Source organism: Barbus barbus (genome assembly GCF_936440315.1).
Source record: "Barbus barbus genome assembly, chromosome: 21".
NCBI classification, from domain to species: Eukaryota; Metazoa; Chordata; class Actinopteri; order Cypriniformes; family Cyprinidae; genus Barbus; species Barbus barbus.
In genome coordinates this window covers 30,459,713-30,477,541 of record NC_136749.1, presented here as the reverse complement: position 1 = coordinate 30,477,541, position 17,829 = coordinate 30,459,713, and the positions used below count along the sequence as shown (strand labels likewise).

Here is a 17,829-nt window from a genome sequence, read left to right as displayed (position 1 = left end):
AAGTTCCAGATCTATACTTGTGCTCTCATTATTTCAGTTATTTTGTCTTTAATGTAAATAAACATTTGTCTTCAGGAAAAACAAAAGAAGGAAAGCACCAGGCCCAGACTGTGTGTCACCAGCCTGCCTAAAAGCCTGTGCTGATCAGCTGGCCCCATCTTCAACAGATCTTTAACAGATCACTGGAGCTGTGTGAAGATGGCAAACCGGTCTGTGGATGATGCAGTCAACATGGGACTGCACTTCATCCTGCAGCATCTGGACAGACCAGGGACTTGTGTGAGGATCCTGTTTGTGGATTTCAGCTCTGCTTTTAAACACCACCATCACGGACACCCTTCAAAATAAACTAACTCAGCTCTCCGTCCCCACCTCCGTCTGTCAGTGGATCACCAGCTTCCTGACAGACAGACAGCAGTTAGTAAAACGTGGTAAATTCACATCCAGCACTCGAACCATCAGCACTGGAGCTCCTCAGGGCTGTGTTCTCTCCCCACTGCTCTGCTCCCTCTACACCAACGACTGCACATCTAAAGACCCCTCTGTCAAACTCCTGAAGTTTGCAGACGACACCACACTGATCGGCCTCATCCAGGATGGTGACGAGTCTGCTTACAGACAGGAGGTTAAGGAGCTAGCTGTCTGGTGCAGTCTTAACAACCTGGAGCTGAACACGCTCAAAACTGTGGAGATGATCGTGGACTTCAGGAGAAACCCCCCTGCTCTCCCCCCACTCACCATCATGAACAGCACTGTGACTGCAGTGGAGTCATTCAGATTCCTGGGCACCACCATCTCTCAGGACCTGAAGTGGGATATTCACATTGACTCCATTGTCAGGAAGGCCCAGCAGAGGTTGTACTTTCTTCGCCAGCTGAGGAAGTTCAACCTGCCACAGGACTTACTGAAACAGTTCTACTCCGCCATCATTGAATCCATCCTCTGCACTTCAATAACTGTCTGGTTCAGCTCAGCTACCAAATCTGACCTCAGAAGACTACGGAGGGTAGTCCGGACTGCTGAGCGAATCATTGGTACAACCCTCCCCACTCTCCAAGAACTGTACTTATCCAGAGTGAGCAAAAGGGCTGGTAAAATCACTCTGGACCCCTCACATCCAGCACACTCCCTCTTTGAACTGTTACCATCTGGTCGACGCTACAGAGCTCTGAGCACCAGAACAACCAGACACAGGAACAGTTTCTTCCCTCAGGCAATCCATCTCATGAACACTCAATAAATAAACGTAGAACACACAACTATAATACATTATCCATTCACCACACTCACTTATTTTATTTTTATTTTCTCATTTCTAATTTGCATATACTTGACCTGTACATACATAGTTGTCTGTATTATATATTGTGTTTTTGTTGCTTTGTGCATTGCCTGTTTGGATATTTGTATATTATTCTTTTATTACCTGTGTCCTGTCCTGTTACTGTCTTTCTGTTGCACTGTGGAGCTTCTGTCACTACAACAAATTCCTTGTATGTGTAAACATACCTGGCCAATAAAGCTCATTCTGATTCTGATTCTGATTCTAAACATGTGCAAACAATATACTTGCTCTTGTGAATTTATTTAGATGTTAATTACATTTACTTACAAATTCATCATCATCATGTTGATATGCTATATTGTTACTATAAAACTCTTATGACAAACATGTCTTCTAATATCTTCAATAGTTGTGTATACGAGCTGCAGCGACACATTTGTAAACGACTTCACTTGGACCCATTGTGCGATCTGTGTCTTTAATACCAAAAATGGTTTATATACATGTTGCTGCTGATTGCCTGATATTTTTGACACACCCACCAAACAAGACAAAACATATATCGTTGCACACCGTTTCCAGGAAACCTGTCGTTCAACCCGGAAACCGTAGCAAAAGGTTGGGCGCCGGTCTGAGCTTGAACGTGCCCCTGGTTTGCTCCTGGAACACCCCCCTATCTGCCATTGGTCGGAGACACAGATAGCCCCGCCCCTAAACTCACACCATTGGCTGAGCTGGTGTTACTGGGAGAGATGCTTTAGAATCATTTACTTTGACTCCCTAGCAACCACCCAGGCCACCCTAGCAACCACCAAAAGCCTTGCAAATACTGAAAACTTTCAATATGGGAAAATTCCATTGTACAATTCTGTAGCTGTAAGTTTACTATACCAAAAAAAAACTATTTATATCCCTATTTATAATGTTTCTAAATTTATATCCAAAGCTTCTTTTAAAAGTAATGCATTACAATATTGTGTTACTCCCTAAAAAAGTAACTAATTGCTTTACTTAGTTCATTTTTTGCGTTATTTTTTTCTCATCTGCATGGGCTGGCTTGTTAGTTTATAATATAAAAAGTTCTATTTTTGGCAAATGTAAACGCCCTTTCACACCAAAAGTTAAATGAATAAGCCTCAGGCTGAAGGAAATGTAAATTCACATCTGTACAGTAGAGGTTTTGAGGAATACTGAATCTCTTTTTTGAGTAAATGCATGTTGAAATTTAGTGTGTAGAATTGTACTGCAGCAAATTCATCTTTTTGTGATAAGTTGTGATTGAGCAGATACTCAGCAGGATTTGAGTTTAAGAATAAAAACTTCAATAAGTAAAATACAGATGGATTGTAATATGTAAGTCTAACAAAGATTATAATGTAAAAAACAATAAAAAATAAAAGCTGTGCTAGTAACTAAACGCTGAAATTAAATGAGAACAATACATAACGATATGCAAATATTTGACTAAAGAGAAGAAACTGAAGTTCAAATTAGAGGGGAAAATGAAGATGTGAAAAAGGATGTGAAATCGATGGAGAAAGCAAGTCTGTCATGCAAATCTGAGTTGCATGAAGTTAACTTGATATTTAATGTTCTATGTGGCAGGAAATCACCTGCTGAAACCTTTCATTTTAAATATGGTAAAAGTTGATTATTGGAGGTTTCTAGGTCAGTCAGGCACAGGATAAACCGCTGGTTCTCCTGCGGTTTAAACAGATTAGCTCTATCTGTTCTGAATGAGCTTCCTCTCACATCTAAACGGAGCGTATAACATCGCATTCAGGCTGTGAAACAGAGAAAGTGAACACAGACTCCTGCTGAAACAGGAACAGGCTTGAAACATACAATAGACAATATGTGCAAGACAATAGACAATAGGGACACTCTTAATGATGCATATCATAAATAACTTCTGATCAATTTAATGCATCCTTGATGAATAAAGTATTAATTTCCCATTTAAAAAAAAAAATAATGCACTCATGCTTCAGATACAGACATCCAAAAACAAACATGCAAGCATGCATTTTAAAACATGTGCACTATTCTGAGCCTATACTGTGCAAAAGTTTGGAATAATTACGATTTGCTCATGTTTTTACTGTATTTTTGATCAAATAAATGCAGCCTTGGTGAGCAGGAGAGAGTTCTTTCAGAAACATTAAAAAAATATACCAAACTATTGACTGGCAGTGTGTGTATGAAATAAAAAATAGAATATAATGAGAAATGAAAGAAATATAAAGGAAATATACACCATGTTGCTTCATTGCAGCATAAAAAGGCATGAAGTAATAAAAGCTGGATTGTAGATGATGATTATCTGCGTTTCTCAAGAGCCCCATCTTGTGGTTTTCCTCTAAAACAACAGCACACTTCACACAATTCTTAAAGGACCTCGATGTTAAAAGCTTTGCTCCAAGTTAATCTCTTTCTTGACTAATTCCAGTCAGAATTCCAGAACTAACCTTACTCTAGTTTAATCTCAAAGGAATTCAAAAAACCTGATCTCAAATGCAACACATGCAGGATTTACTGATGCACACAGAAACTGTAAGTTATTATTTGTGTATATTCTGTGTGCACATCTAACATGCTGGATGCACAAGTTAAAAGGAACGGAAATATTTCACAAGCTGTGAATTAATGGCACGCTGAAGCTGTCAGCACAATTAAAGAACAGTTCAGCGTTGGTGCTCTAATTAGGCCCCCTGTGATTAAAGTACAAACTGGCTTTAATCATTCTGATACAGTGAATCAGGAACACATCAGTTTGCTTGCATTTTGAAATCAAATCTTCATCATCATCATCTATATTTTTAATACCAGACGAGTAGGTCAAGCTCATTATACACCGTGTGCAGAATTATTAGGAAAGTTGATATTCTGGTCATTTTTTTTTTTTCAAGCACATTTTACCAAATCCAAACCACATCAATATTAATAACTACTATTGATTTTATATTTAATCATTTATGAGTGATCTATAATTGTCCATGAAGGCTGGAAGTGAAAAACTCCTTAGGTGTGCAGAATTATTAGGCATGCTTTCTTTTACAGATAAAATGAGCCAAAAAAGAGATTTAACTCAGACTGAAAGTCAAAAATGATGAAATGCCCATGAGAAGGATGCAATAATAGAATCAGCAAAGTTAAGGCATGACCACTGGACAGTGAAGTGCTCATTGGGTCAGCACGGTCAGAAGAAAATAATTTATCTTCCAGAATCTGGCAGTAAACTCATTTTTAGTCAATCTCTGCAAGACAGGCTTTTCAGGATAGGAGATGGAATAAAAATGAGCTCCTAAAACTTCTGTAAGATCAATTCTGTGAACAGTTACAAGAGGATGTGATGCTGGTCCTTCAAGATTCACTCACAACTTATCTGTCCATAAAGCCTATAAAAAACAGTCTTCATGTATTTCACAACACTTCAGCATGGTGGCGCTGGAGTCTACATGGTTCCTGATGGTTTCACACCTAATTAAGTTCACCTTAATTCTTAATTCTTTTGCTGTCTTTTCTTCTCCACGTGATTTGTCTGACCGTGCTGACCCAATGAGCACTTCACTGTCCAGTGGTCATGCCTTAACTTCACTAATTCTATTATTGCATTAGTATTGCATCCTTCTCATGGGCATTTCATCATTTTTGACTTTCAGTCTGAGTTAAATCTCTTTTTTGGCTCATTTTATCTGTAAAAGAAAACCTGCCTAATAATTCTGCACACTTGAGGAGTTTTTCACTTCCAGCCTTCATAGACTATTATAGATCACTCATAAATGATTAAATATAAAATCAATAGTAGTTATTACGATTGATGTGGTTTGGAATTGGTCAAATGTTCAGAATATCAACTTTCCTGATAATTCTGCACACGGTGTAGTTTGACAAAGGCTTTCTATGGCTGATTAGACTTGAGGATTTCTATTTGATTATCAAGAAAATATCTAATCTATTGCATCAGCACTTATCAGCATTGTAGCGATTTTAGCATTTTAGCGACACTCTGAACACATTAAATGCACTGGCAACATTATTTAGCAGAACCCTAGCAACCACTTCAACACCTTGGCAACCTTGTAGCACAAAGCAGAACTGATTTCAAACACAAGGCTTCTACTATGAAAGACTGTAAATTGCAATTCTGAGAAAAAAAGTTAATTGTAAGATATGAACTTTTACTCACAATTTTGAGTTTATATCTGACAATTATGACTTTTTTCACAATTCTGAGTCTATATCTCGCAATTATGACTTTTTTCACAATTCTGAGTCTTGTGGCGGGAGGAGCCAACGACAGACACAGTGGGCGTGGCGTCAAGCCTCGGAGAGGTTTTTATTAAACAATATAATCAAAATAAAGTGTCCAAAGGGGGAAAAGTGTCCAAAATAAACGGGGATCTGGTGTCCTCGTCGTGCTGCGGGGCTGTGTAGGAGGGCAGTGTTCAGGAGGGAAGGGTCCAGGTAAGGGGCGGAGTCCGGCGGCCGCACGCGCTCCCGTCTGGAGGTCCCGGGGCGCGGGTGACGGCGGCTTCTGTGGCGGCTTCGTCCAACTCCTTCATCCCCGGGTGCTCGACGGGATTCCACGGCCCGGCGTCCTTGCCCGACGGCCGTATCGCGGGTGCAGTGTCGGCCGGACTGCGGGTCCGGCCGCTCGCGTCTCTGACGGCGGCAGGTAGTTCCCTCTACGCTCCCTTTCCTGGACCCACGAGGACACCAGCGTGCATGCACGGGGAAGAGACCGGTCTCACGAGGAGAGGCGCGTTCGGCATTTAACGGCGGCGGTGATGAGGCTCTATTCACGTCAGGTGCGCCTCATCACACGCCGCCAGCCCTGGCTGTTTCAGCGCCCCTCCTCTCTCACACACCCACTCCTGTCGGGAGCCTGGTGAAGGGCGGCGAATATGGGACGGGGTGGTGATGATGGACAGGGGGGAGGCAGCCGACTCGTCACAGTCTATATCTCGCAATTATGCCTTTTTTCACAATTCTGAGTCTATATCTCGCAATTATGCCTTTTTTTCACAATTCTGAGTCTATATCTGACAATTATGACTTTTTTCACAATTCTGAGTCTATATCTCGCAATTATGACTTTTTTCACAATTCTGAGTCTATATCTCGCAATTATGACTTTTTTCACAATTCTGAGTCTATATCTCGCAATTATGACTTTTTTTAATCTCAATTATGTCTTTTTTCTTGCAATTGAATTTATATTTTACAATTAAGTTTTTTTACTCGCAATTTTGAGTTTATATGCCGCAATTTAAAAAACATTCTTGCAATTCTGAGTTTATATGCCGCAATTATGTCTTTTTCTCTGAATTATGACTTTTTTCTCGCAATTGAATTTATATTTCGCAATTTGGATTTCAACTCACAATTCTCAGTTTCTATCTCGCAATTTAGATTCTTCATGCAATTCTGAGTTTATCATCTCAAAATTCTGACTTTACTCACAATTCTGACTTTTTTTCTCAGAATTCTAAATTTATATCTCAAATTAAAAAATTCTCGCAATTCAAATTTTTTTATCTCGCAGTTAATTGTTTCTCAGAATTGTGAGAAAAAAGTCACGATTACCTTTTTAATTTTTTAATCCCATTGAGGAAACAAGCTTCCGTATTCTTCTACATAAGCTTCAAACTTTAAATCTCTTTTCAAACTGCATCATATTCAATTCACAGAAGGCCTAACTCCAACGAACCTTCCCGTCAAGCCAGCGTTCAGACATCTCAAGTTGTCTAGTAAATGCTGACCTTTGTCTTTTCATCAGTGATTTGTCCATAAGTCTTTGAGCTTTGGAATGCCATTGATCTGCTCCCATACTGAACTCAGCGTGAGGTTTGCTCAGCCTTGCTTTAGGGATTGTGTTTGCCAGAGAGAATTCATTTTGGCAGCTATAAGCTGTTTTTTTCCATGCTAAGAAGACTTCAGTGACCTTATCTCCACGGGAGGTGCCTAAGATGAAAACTATTTAACCAGCCTCACTAGCAACGGGACGGCATTGAGCTGTTTGGAAGCTCCTCGTACCAAAGCAAAGCATCTAGATATGGTAGGTCAATTCATTTCTCTTAAAAGCCTTACTCTGAGAATAAGAGTAATTCAGTCTTCAGCTCATGACTCTGTTTGCTCTCCACAGATGAACAGCATTAGTTTAGTCTGTCTTCTTCTGTGCTCGAGAGTGTCTTCCTTCAGATTCGAGGAGTTGACACAATATGTGAACAGCCATGAAGAGGATTTTATCGAGGTATTTCTTTTTTGCACTGCATAAAAATGCTTTTCTTACTTCGATTTTATGTCTTGTTTTCAGCAAAATATCAAAAAATCTTAACTCAAGAAGGACTTTCTCGACAAGTAAAAATGATTGTCTTTTTACAGAACAAACAAGTCAAAATTAAGTGAGTTTTTGCTTGAAACAAGCTAAATAATCTTGTTTCCTGTTTGAAATCACATAATTTTGCTTTCCCCATTGGCAGGTTATTTAGCTTCTTTCAAGCAAAAACTCACTTAATTTTGACTTGTTTGTTCTGTAAACAAGACAATCATTTTTACTTGTCTAGAAAATCCTTCTTGATTTAATTTTATATTTTGGCTGAAAACAAGACAAAAAATAAAAGAAAAGCATTTTTTTCAGTGTGGGATGTTACTACAGTATAATATCTATATATAGTATAAGGATTGATCTCGTGTCCAAACTCAGTGACAGCATCCATCTGCTCTCGTGACTTCATCACGATCTTATCTCAGCTGTATATTGTAGAAAATGCAGTTGTGTATTTGAGCTCAGATAAGACTTCTCTCTTTATTTGATGGTTTAGTGTCGTTGATGAAGAAAGAGTCCTGCACACGACACACAGACTCAAATATATTATATTGTGGCCATGAATTAAGAATTTGTCCCCTTGTTTTATGAATCCATTCCTTCATTTTAGCTAAATCATGGCCATGATTTACTATTCCTTCCCTCGTTTTAGGAAATTGTTCCGTCGATTTAGTAATTAGTTCCCTTGTTTTAGTAAATTGATTCTTAATTTTAGTAAATGTTTCCCTTGTTTTAGTGAACTGTTTCCTAATTTTTGTAAATCCTTACCTAATTTCAGTAAATGGTTTCTTAATTTTAGTAAATCGATCCCTAATTTTTGTAAATCCTTCCCTGATTTTAGCTAATTGTTTCCTAATTTCAGTAAATGGTTTCCTTGTTTTAGAAGTAATAAATCAAGGAACAGCCATGATTCACTAAAACGAGGAGCTGATATTGGTGCAGTCCTTCCTCGTCTCAGACTCCGTTCAGACAGTAATGGTCAGTTCTGCTGAACCTGTTTCAGACTCTGAGGCAGTGGGTCTCTGTGGAGAGCGACTCCAGCGATGTTACGAAGCGATCTGACTTACACAGAATGATGGAGATGACGGCAGAGAAGCTCAGACTCATCGGAGGAAGCGTGGAGATGCTGGACGTCGGGATGCAGGCGGTCAGATCATGAGCTGGATAACCTTTGATTAGAACAGCTCTACTGTTAAACTACTGATGTCGATCAAGGTTAACCGTGGTGTCCGTCTCTCACACAGCTGCCCAATGGAAGCAGCATTGCTCTGCCTAAAGTGGTCACAGCTCGCTTCGGTGAAGATCCCAGCAAACGCAGCGTCTGTGTTTACGGTCATGTGGATGTCCAGCCGGCCAAGAGAGAGGACGGATGGGCAACAGACCCTTACGAGCTCACAGATATCGACGGTAACCCTGAACCCGTCTCACTTCAGCATTATGAGGTTTACTTTAGTCATTTAGCAGAGGCTTTTATCCACAGCAACTTACAAATGAGGACAATGCAATCAACAAAAGAGCAATGATCTGCAAGTGCTATAAGTCTCAGTTAGCTTAACACAGCACACATAGCAAGGGTTTTTACTATTATATAATAATACAAAGAAAACAGATACAATAGAAAAAGAATAGAGCAAGCTAGATGCCTTTTTGCTTTTGTTAACTGTATAATAAATCAAAATAAAACAGAGTACAAAAAGATTAGAGAAGCTACTGTTAGTTTTCATTTTAATTTTTTAAAGAAAACAAGTAGTTAGTAAATGAATGGAGTGCAAAAAATTAAGAATAGAATTAGAATAGAGTTAGAGCGTCAAGAGGTACTTTATGAGATACTAAAATAGTTTTGTTAATTTTTTAATTTAACTTTTTATATTTTCTGTTTTCACTTTAATTTTAAAGTTTTAGTCACTTTGTTGTGTTTCTGTTACGTATTAGCTTTTTGTCTACATGCAATAGGAAACTAAATATGTCTAAATAGTCTTTATTAATTTTTATATTTAATGTACTTTATTAGATTTTATAATATAGTATATTTTATATATAATATTTTTAATATTTTTTTTTCTTTTATTGTTTTAGTTATTTTAGTACTCCAAGTTGAAATATTGCAACTAACTGAAATATTTATTTATATATATATATATATATATATACATAAAAACATAAAATTTATTTGTAAAATGTAAAAAATATATTTTTTTATCAGTATTTTTTTATATTTTAATATATTTTATTTATATTTTTTATTTCAGTTAACATTTATTTAAAGTAACATTTTTTTTATATATGGCTTTATATTTAGTTATTTTTGTGCTGAATATTAAACTAAAAGAAAAAGAGAAATGGTGTCTTTACGACTAGCTGAAACACTTAAAGTTTAATTTTATTTCAAGTAACAAAAATGTTAATTTTAGTGCTAAACGTTAATGAGAAAATGAGAAGTGTTCTATTGACGTCTAGCTGAAATAAGCTTACGTTTTTTTTTATATCTTATTTTATTTCAGTGAATGCTTATTTTATTTATATTTATTTATGTATTTTATGGTTTTAGTTTTGCCTGTAACTTAGTTCCTTTAATTGCATATTTTTAGCTTAGACTCTTTTAATTATCAAAACTGAAATACCATGAATAATCACTTTCACAGCCGTCATCATTTTGCCTCAAGTCTGTCAGAAACAGCAGATATTTGCCTCAAGAGCTTTAGTGAACAACTGTCTAACAGTTTGAGTTTGTGACCTGTAAGAAAATCAGAAGATAATATGATTATTTTATTAGGAAATCTCTATGGAAGAGGAGCATCTGACAATAAAGCGCCGGTGTTGGCCTGGATTCATACGGTGGAGGTCTACAAAGCCCTGAACATCGTAAGACTCGATGAAATCAGAAGAAATGCAACGGGTTTCATACTGAGCTTCTGTTCAGTGCTTGATTGTGTTTGTTACAGGATCTGCCGGTGAATGTTAGATTCATCATTGAGGGAATGGAGGAGACCGGCTCTAACGGCCTGGACGACATGATTGTGGCTCAGAAAGACTCGTTCTTCTCAGATGTGGATTATATCATCATCTCTGACTGCGTCTGGCTCAGCAAACGCCCGGCGCTGACGTACGGAACCAGAGGAAACTGCTACTTCTTCACTGAGGTCCAGAGATCAAAACATTCAGATGGGTTTAGTTTGATTACAGCAAACGCTATATCTCATACATGTGCATGAACCTTGTATTATGGTAAAGATCTGGGTGAGATCGTTATGTTGCAGGTCAGAGGGACCCTAATTAGATTCAATACAATTCCTCAAAAATCACACTATAATTAAAAAAAATAACAACAACAAAAAAACAGCTAAAAACAATCAACAGTTGACATTTATAGTTTTTAAACAGTACAAAAATAAAAAATAAAAATAAAATATATATGATTTAAAAAAAATGGATTTAACACTTTTTTTTGTAAAAAAGATTATTTATATTATTTTTTATGTAACTTTTTTTGTTTGTTTTTTACAAAAATGTGCCTGAAATAAAAAAAATATTTTAATTAAGTATAATATGATGTACTAAAATAAAAATATAATTATAAAAAAATAATTAATTTATATATATATATAGTACATACTACGAAAAATTACAAAAAATATACAACAAAATTCTTAAAACTATTAAAATAAAAAAAGATTCAAAACATTTTGAAAAAACTATAATATTATTTAAATTATACTAAAATACTGCAACACTGATTCGATTTCCAGTGAATTAACAAGAATGAATGGATGAAAATGAACACAATCAATACAGTGTAAATTTCATTGGATAATATCCATAATCATCATCATCTGCTAAATGCATAAATGTAAAGTTCAGCTGCCTTTATCCATGAAATATGGGGTCAAATTGATAGGTCAACAATTATTTCCGACATCTCAAAACTCAATGTGGGTTAAACTGACTTGCAACACAATATATGAAGTTTGTGGAGAGTAACCAGCTGCTTCATGTATGATGTGAGAAGTGTTTTTGGGTTTAGATGCACAGCAGTGCTCGTTACACACCGTGTTTCTCTTGTGATGACACAGGTCGAGGGACCCAAGAAGGATTTGCACTCTGGGCTTTATGGAGGAACAGTAATAGAGCCGATGACGGACCTGATCGGCATCTTAGGTGCTTATTAAGCCATTCGACTCTTTACTGCAGATGTTTATATGAAAAACACTAGCTTTGTTCCTCAGATAAACTCATCAGCCCCAGCGGGAAGATCCTGATCCCCGGCGTTAGAGAAGCGGTCGCACATCTGTCTGACGAGGAGTGGAAGATGTACCAAGACATCGAGTTTGACCTGGAGAGCTTCAAGAACGAGATCGGCCTGAGCCAACTCATGTACAGCAACAAGGCAAGAAACACAGCTCTCGAGTCATACACTGAAGAAAATGAATCTGTAAAATAACAGAAAAAGGACTGGCAGCTCATTACACATGACATTATCCATTACGGATATTTCTGTTAACTCTAAAACACAATGCATTGAAGTGTGAAATTAAGAAAACTGGTAAAACACCTGTAAAAAAATAAATACGGAGAAATTCCTTCAAATTATACAGTATATTGTGCTCTATTTTTACAGATTTGTTTTAGAGTGAGAGATTTGTGCAAGGAAAACCTGCTTTATATTATTTAGAAATCTATGGTAATTAATGTATTTTCTTAATTCTTCACTCCATCAGGTTGACATGCATTTTATTTGAGGTTACAAAACTTTTTTTTTGTTTTAGTTAAACTACACTGAAATGAGAAATGCTGCTGAGCTAGCTGAAATAAGACAAGTCGTTTTATATTTATTTTTATTTCAGTTTATTTATTAATTCTGTATGGTTTAGTTTGTTATTTTAGTAAAGTTAAGTCGAGTCGAGCTTTATTTAGTACTAAACGTTAAAGTAAATGACTGACTGATATAAAATAAGATTAACTTTGTTATATTTTAATTTTGTTTGAATTAAAGTTTTTTATTTTTCCAAGTAATATTTCTTTATGGCTTCAGTTTATTTTAATACTGTAGAAGTTAAGCTAAACGAAAATGAGAAATGTAGCTTTCACAATTAGCTGAAATAAAATATGTTAAATTTTTGTAACTTATTTTACTTACTTACTTACTTTTGTCATTTAGCAGACGCTTTTGTCCAAAGCGACTTACAAATAAGAAAAAGTAACTAAAACTAAAAAGTTACAACTCTATAAATACTATCTACCCACATATTTAAGAAAATAAAGAAATTAAATAAAATTGACACATGCATATAACAAAAACATTTCAATAATAAACATATAAATGAAAAAATTAAATAAAAAGCGATACTACTATTTATATTTTAAAGTTTTTTATTTTTATTTGAAGTAACCAAAATGTTATTTATGGCTTTTGTTTGAGTTATTTATTGCTAAACGTTAAACTTAACAAAACTGATCAATGTTGCCTTGATGACTAGCTAAAATAAATTAAATTTACATTTTTGTTTATTATTTATTTTATCTCAGTTAATGTTTATTTTATTTCAAGTAACAAAAATGTTTTTCATGGTTTTAGTTTTAGTTATTTTAGCACTAAACGATATCTAAATATCTAAATTTTATTTCAGTTAAAGTTTTTTCTTCAAGTAATAATTTTTTTATGGTTATAGTTTGTTATTTTAGTAGTAAAAGTTGTAAAATAAATATGTAAAATAAAATAATAAATAGCTTTTTAATATTTTATTTTATTTCAGTTAAAGTTTATTTTATTTCAAGTAGCCTAACATTTTTCATGGTTTTAATTTCAGTTCATTATAACTCTGTTTGTAACTTATTTACCTCAATTGCAAGTATTTAGTTTAGACTTTGGTTTAAATGGCTTTTCATCGTCAAAACTGAAATAACATAAACATTTCTCAGACGTGATCATTTTTTCCACCAGTATACTCTCTTAAAAATAAAGGTGCTTAAAAGGTTCTTCACAGCGGAGAACCATTCAGTCAGAGAACCTTGAATCTCCTTGAAGAAGCTCTTTCTTAGCTTTTTATAAGATGTTAAAGATTCTTATTTAGACAAAAAAGGTTCTTCTATGGCATCGTGAAGCACTTTTATTGTTAACAGCAGATATTTGTCTAAAAAGCTCTTTGCTAGCAATAGTATAGCAAGTACAGTAAAAATGCAAGGAAAAAGATGGCAGTTTTTAAGGGACAGTTCCTCACTTACTCCGTATTCAGGTTTTGTGCAAGGAAACCCATGGAAATACATGTTTTCCCCTTCTTGGCTCCATCAGGTGGATCTTCTCGCCCATCGCTGGCGTCACCCGACCGTGTCGATCCACGGCATCGAGGGCGCTTTCTCCTCGCCGGGCACCAAGACGGTCATCCCGGCCAAAGTCATCGCCAAGTTCTCCATCCGCCAGGTTCCTCACATGGATCCAGCCGTGGTGGAAAAACAGGTGAAGCAGATGAAGCTCATTTTAATGTGTAGAGATTAGGGATGGGCGATATCTTATCGTTTGCGCTATACCAGTAAAAGTTCTCCCCACGATAAGAATTAGTCTTCCTGCGATAATAACGATAAAGTCTAGTTGACACATTTCTGTGTGCGATCGTGCGGAGCGACATAAAATTGAGGAGTTGATTGCACAAAAAACAGGCGATGAATAAATATACTAGATACAGTTTTGCATGCGTATGAGCCTGTTGTCCAACAAAGATATCATTTATTAACATGCTTTAGCTCCAAATTAACTTCATAGCATAGTCGAGTGATTGAAATAACTTGTTTTTGTGACCAGACATGGTTTCCAGAATGATAGTATTATATACAGTGATAAAGGCTGTCGATTAGCATTGCATTATATATATGCTTTCCTTATAATACATACCCAAGATTGCTTGAAGAACAGATAAACCATATATTTTGTGCAATCGTATGTTTATTGTCTTCAGGTTTCCTCAGTTCATCAGCTCTGTCTCTGTTGTGTGTTTTATTCAGCGATACCTTTGTCTATATTAGGGATTTAATTGAGGATCATCAGTGCTATTACTTCTGTGATGCATATGAGTTTCTGCGCAAGAGCGCCCTCTGGCTTCCAGTATGAATTAAACAGTCATTAAATGACGCGTGTACTCAGTAATAACCATATTTTGGGTAAAAATAGGAAAGATAATACTTTTCTCTAAAGAAACAGGATTCCCTGAATTATCGTCATTGATATTGTTATCGCAATAAATACCAGAAATATTGTTATGTATTTTTAAGCCCATATCGCCCATCCCTAGGACTGTTGATGTTATAAACGATGCTTTTTAACCCCCAGGTGTCTGATTATTTACACTCGGTGTTTGCGAAGCGCAAGAGTCCCAACAAACTCAACGTCACGATGGTCATCGGAGCCAAACCTTGGCTGGCTGATCCCAAACATCCGCTGTATGAAGCCGGGAAAGCAGCGGTCAAGAGAGGTCCACACACTTCACTTCTGCTCTGAATCCCAGTCTCACGTTTTCTCTATTAAGTTCTTGCATTGCAAATGATGTAATTAATACAGGGTCTCTGACTTTTGTTCTGATTTTGTTTTTAAATACTTGCAAGTAATTTAGAACGTGTTTAATAATCGGTTTTCTTTTAAACAAACCAAGTTCCATATGGAGAAAAAACGCATGGGAAAAACCTTTCTGGACCGGCAAAAAATACAATTATGCCAATTTATATAGTCCTAATTGTTTCATGGGTTCATAAATTGAATTCACATAGCAGAAATCAACAAAGCAAGATTTATTAAAGAGTGTTATTTTAAAATCATTCAGATACTATTATATTTTTATTAATATTTTGAATGTTTTTTTGTCATTTTATTGCATGTTTTTGTTATTTTTATTAGTTTTTTTTTATTCTATATAGTTTTTTTCATCAAAATCTTTTATTTATTAGTTTTAGATTATTTTAGCACTAAATGTTAAACTAAGCAAAAATGAGAAATGTTGCCAAGGCAAGACCTGGAATTAACTATATTTTTATGTACGTCTACATTAATTTTTATGAATTTTTATTGTATTTGCAGTTGTTTTAGTACATCAAGTTAATTAGGAATTAAAATGAGAAATTGGCAACTAGCTGCATTAATTCATATTAAATCATATTAATACAATTTTATTTAAAGTAATGAAAATGCTTTAAAAGTTTTAGTTAACTATAATAAACTTTTTCACTTAAGATTTTCATATAAAGTGACAAAGTACAAAAGTGCACAAACAAAAAAAGTGACATTTCAAGTAAAAAAATATAAAAGTGCACAAAAAATACAAGTAAAAGAAACGTTACTTATAACATCAAATATAATTTGTACTTAAAATGACTTATTTGAGCTAGTCACGTTGTTCCTCAATGGCAAGGTTATGAATTTCTATCGTAAGACATGTTGTTTCTCAATGGATCTCATGCTTTGAGCTTGCTTGGAGTGTGTGTGGATTCCTACCTTGAAAAACACTTGTGTAAGCAGGATTGATGAGAGACGTTGAGCATCACTGTGTGTCTCGTAGTGTTTTCCGTGGAGCCGGATCTGATCCGTGAGGGAGGCACGATTCCCATCGCCAGAACCTTCCAGGACGTCACAGGCAAGAGCATCATCATGCTGCCCATCGGAGGCTTCGACGACGGCCTGCATTCACAGAACGAGAAGATCAGCAGGTCCCTGGAGCTTCTGAAGTCTGTTGGGGTGCTTCTCTTCATGCAGATTCATTCACTGTTCAATGTCTTATTTTTCAGATACAACTACATCGAGGGAACCAAGCTGTTCATCGCCTACCTGCATGAAGTGTCTCAGATCAAGAAGTACTGATGTGAAGATCTGCTGCTGTTCTCTGGAACAAACAAACATCTACATTACTACATTAACAAATATATTTCTCTGTGCCAATGCATTTTGACATTTTAATGATGCTGGAACAAATTAAACAAGTGTTTTGCAATGCATGTGCAGTGGTTTTATTTGCATTAACCTCTGAGAGGCTGCATTTATTCACTTGGTTATGTCTAGTGACTTGTATTTTGTAATTGTGCCTTCAGGAAGTGCCTTGAGAAGATTTTAAGGTTGCCAGATATTCCTTCATAAACGTTCAATACATATTTGAGTTGCGTTCTCATAAATACATTATCTTTATTGTAATCGATGTGAATTAAATCTTTGAAGTGCACGGTTTGATACGTTGACAAGTTTTTAAAATAATGTAATTAAAAAAAAAATAATTATTTATGCTGCGTTGCAAGGTGAATATAACGCAGCACAATTGCATACATGTAATTAAATAATGTACATAAAATGAAGAAATAAAATAATATACAAAACCAGTCAAAAGTTTTTGAACAGTAAGATTTTTTATGTTTTTTAAAGAATTCTCTTCTGATCACCAAGCCTGCATTTATTTGATCCAAAACACAGCAAAAACAGTAATACTGTGAAATATTTTTACTATTTAAAATAACCGCTTTCTAGTTGAATATATTTTAAAATATAATTTATTCCTGTGATTTCAAAGCTGCATCATTACTCCAGTCAATAATACTAATATTCTGATTTGCTGCTCAAAAAACATTTATTATTATTATTATTATCAATATTGAAAACAGCTGAGTAGAATTTGTTCAGGTTTCTTTGATGAATAGAAAGTTAAAAACAGCATTTATCCGAAAAAGAAATCTTTTGTGACATTATAAATGACTTTATCATCACTTTTGATCAATTTAAAGCATGCTCGCTTAATAAAAGTATTAATTTCTATCATTTCTTTCCTTAAAAAAATAAATTATACCAACTCCAAGCTTTTGAGTGGTATAGTAGTGTATAATGTTACAAAAGCTTGTTATTTCAGATAAACGCTGATCTTTGGATCTTTCTATTTATCAAGGAATCCTGAAAAATAAATATTAAATATTGTTTTAAATATTGATAATGATAATAATAATAATAATAATGTTTATTGAGCAGCAAATCAGCATATTCGAATGATGTCTGAAGACTGGAGTAATGATGCTGAAAATACAGATTTAATCACAGAAATAAATTAAAGTTTAGCAGATATTCACACAGAAAACATGTTTTATAAATAGTAAAAATATTTCACAATATTACTGCTTTGCTGTATTTTGGATCAAATCAATGCAGGCTTGGTGAGCAGAAGAGAACTGTTTAAAAACATTAAGAATCGTACTGTTTAAA

General features: G+C 35.3%; 1 protein-coding gene across 1 annotated transcript; it reads left to right on the top strand.

Moving 5' to 3' along the window:
* The first annotated feature begins 5,617 nt into the window (after positions 1–5,617).
* On the top strand, positions 5,618–16,779 carry LOC306887726 (cytosolic non-specific dipeptidase-like). The gene is made up of 12 exons (XM_079445715.1): positions 5,618–7,346; positions 7,434–7,541; positions 8,620–8,763; positions 8,861–9,023; positions 10,390–10,478; positions 10,559–10,756; positions 11,687–11,771; positions 11,840–12,000; positions 13,903–14,067; positions 14,935–15,076; positions 16,154–16,301; positions 16,380–16,779. Exons 1-12 carry the CDS (start codon positions 7,344–7,346, stop codon positions 16,450–16,452), a joined length of 1,479 nt encoding a protein of 492 aa, XP_079301841.1. The 5' UTR covers positions 5,618–7,343; the 3' UTR covers positions 16,453–16,779.
* Positions 16,780–17,829: the final 1,050 nt, after the last annotated feature.

Coding starts and splice junctions, on each gene's coding strand:
- LOC306887726 (XM_079445715.1), top strand. Junction 9,024..10,389: donor CGAGCTCACAGATATCGACG/GTAACCCTGAAC, acceptor TTATTTTATTAG/GAAATCTCTATGGAAGAGGA. Junction 16,302..16,379: donor CAGAACGAGAAGATCAGCAG/GTCCCTGGAGCT, acceptor CTTATTTTTCAG/ATACAACTACATCGAGGGAA.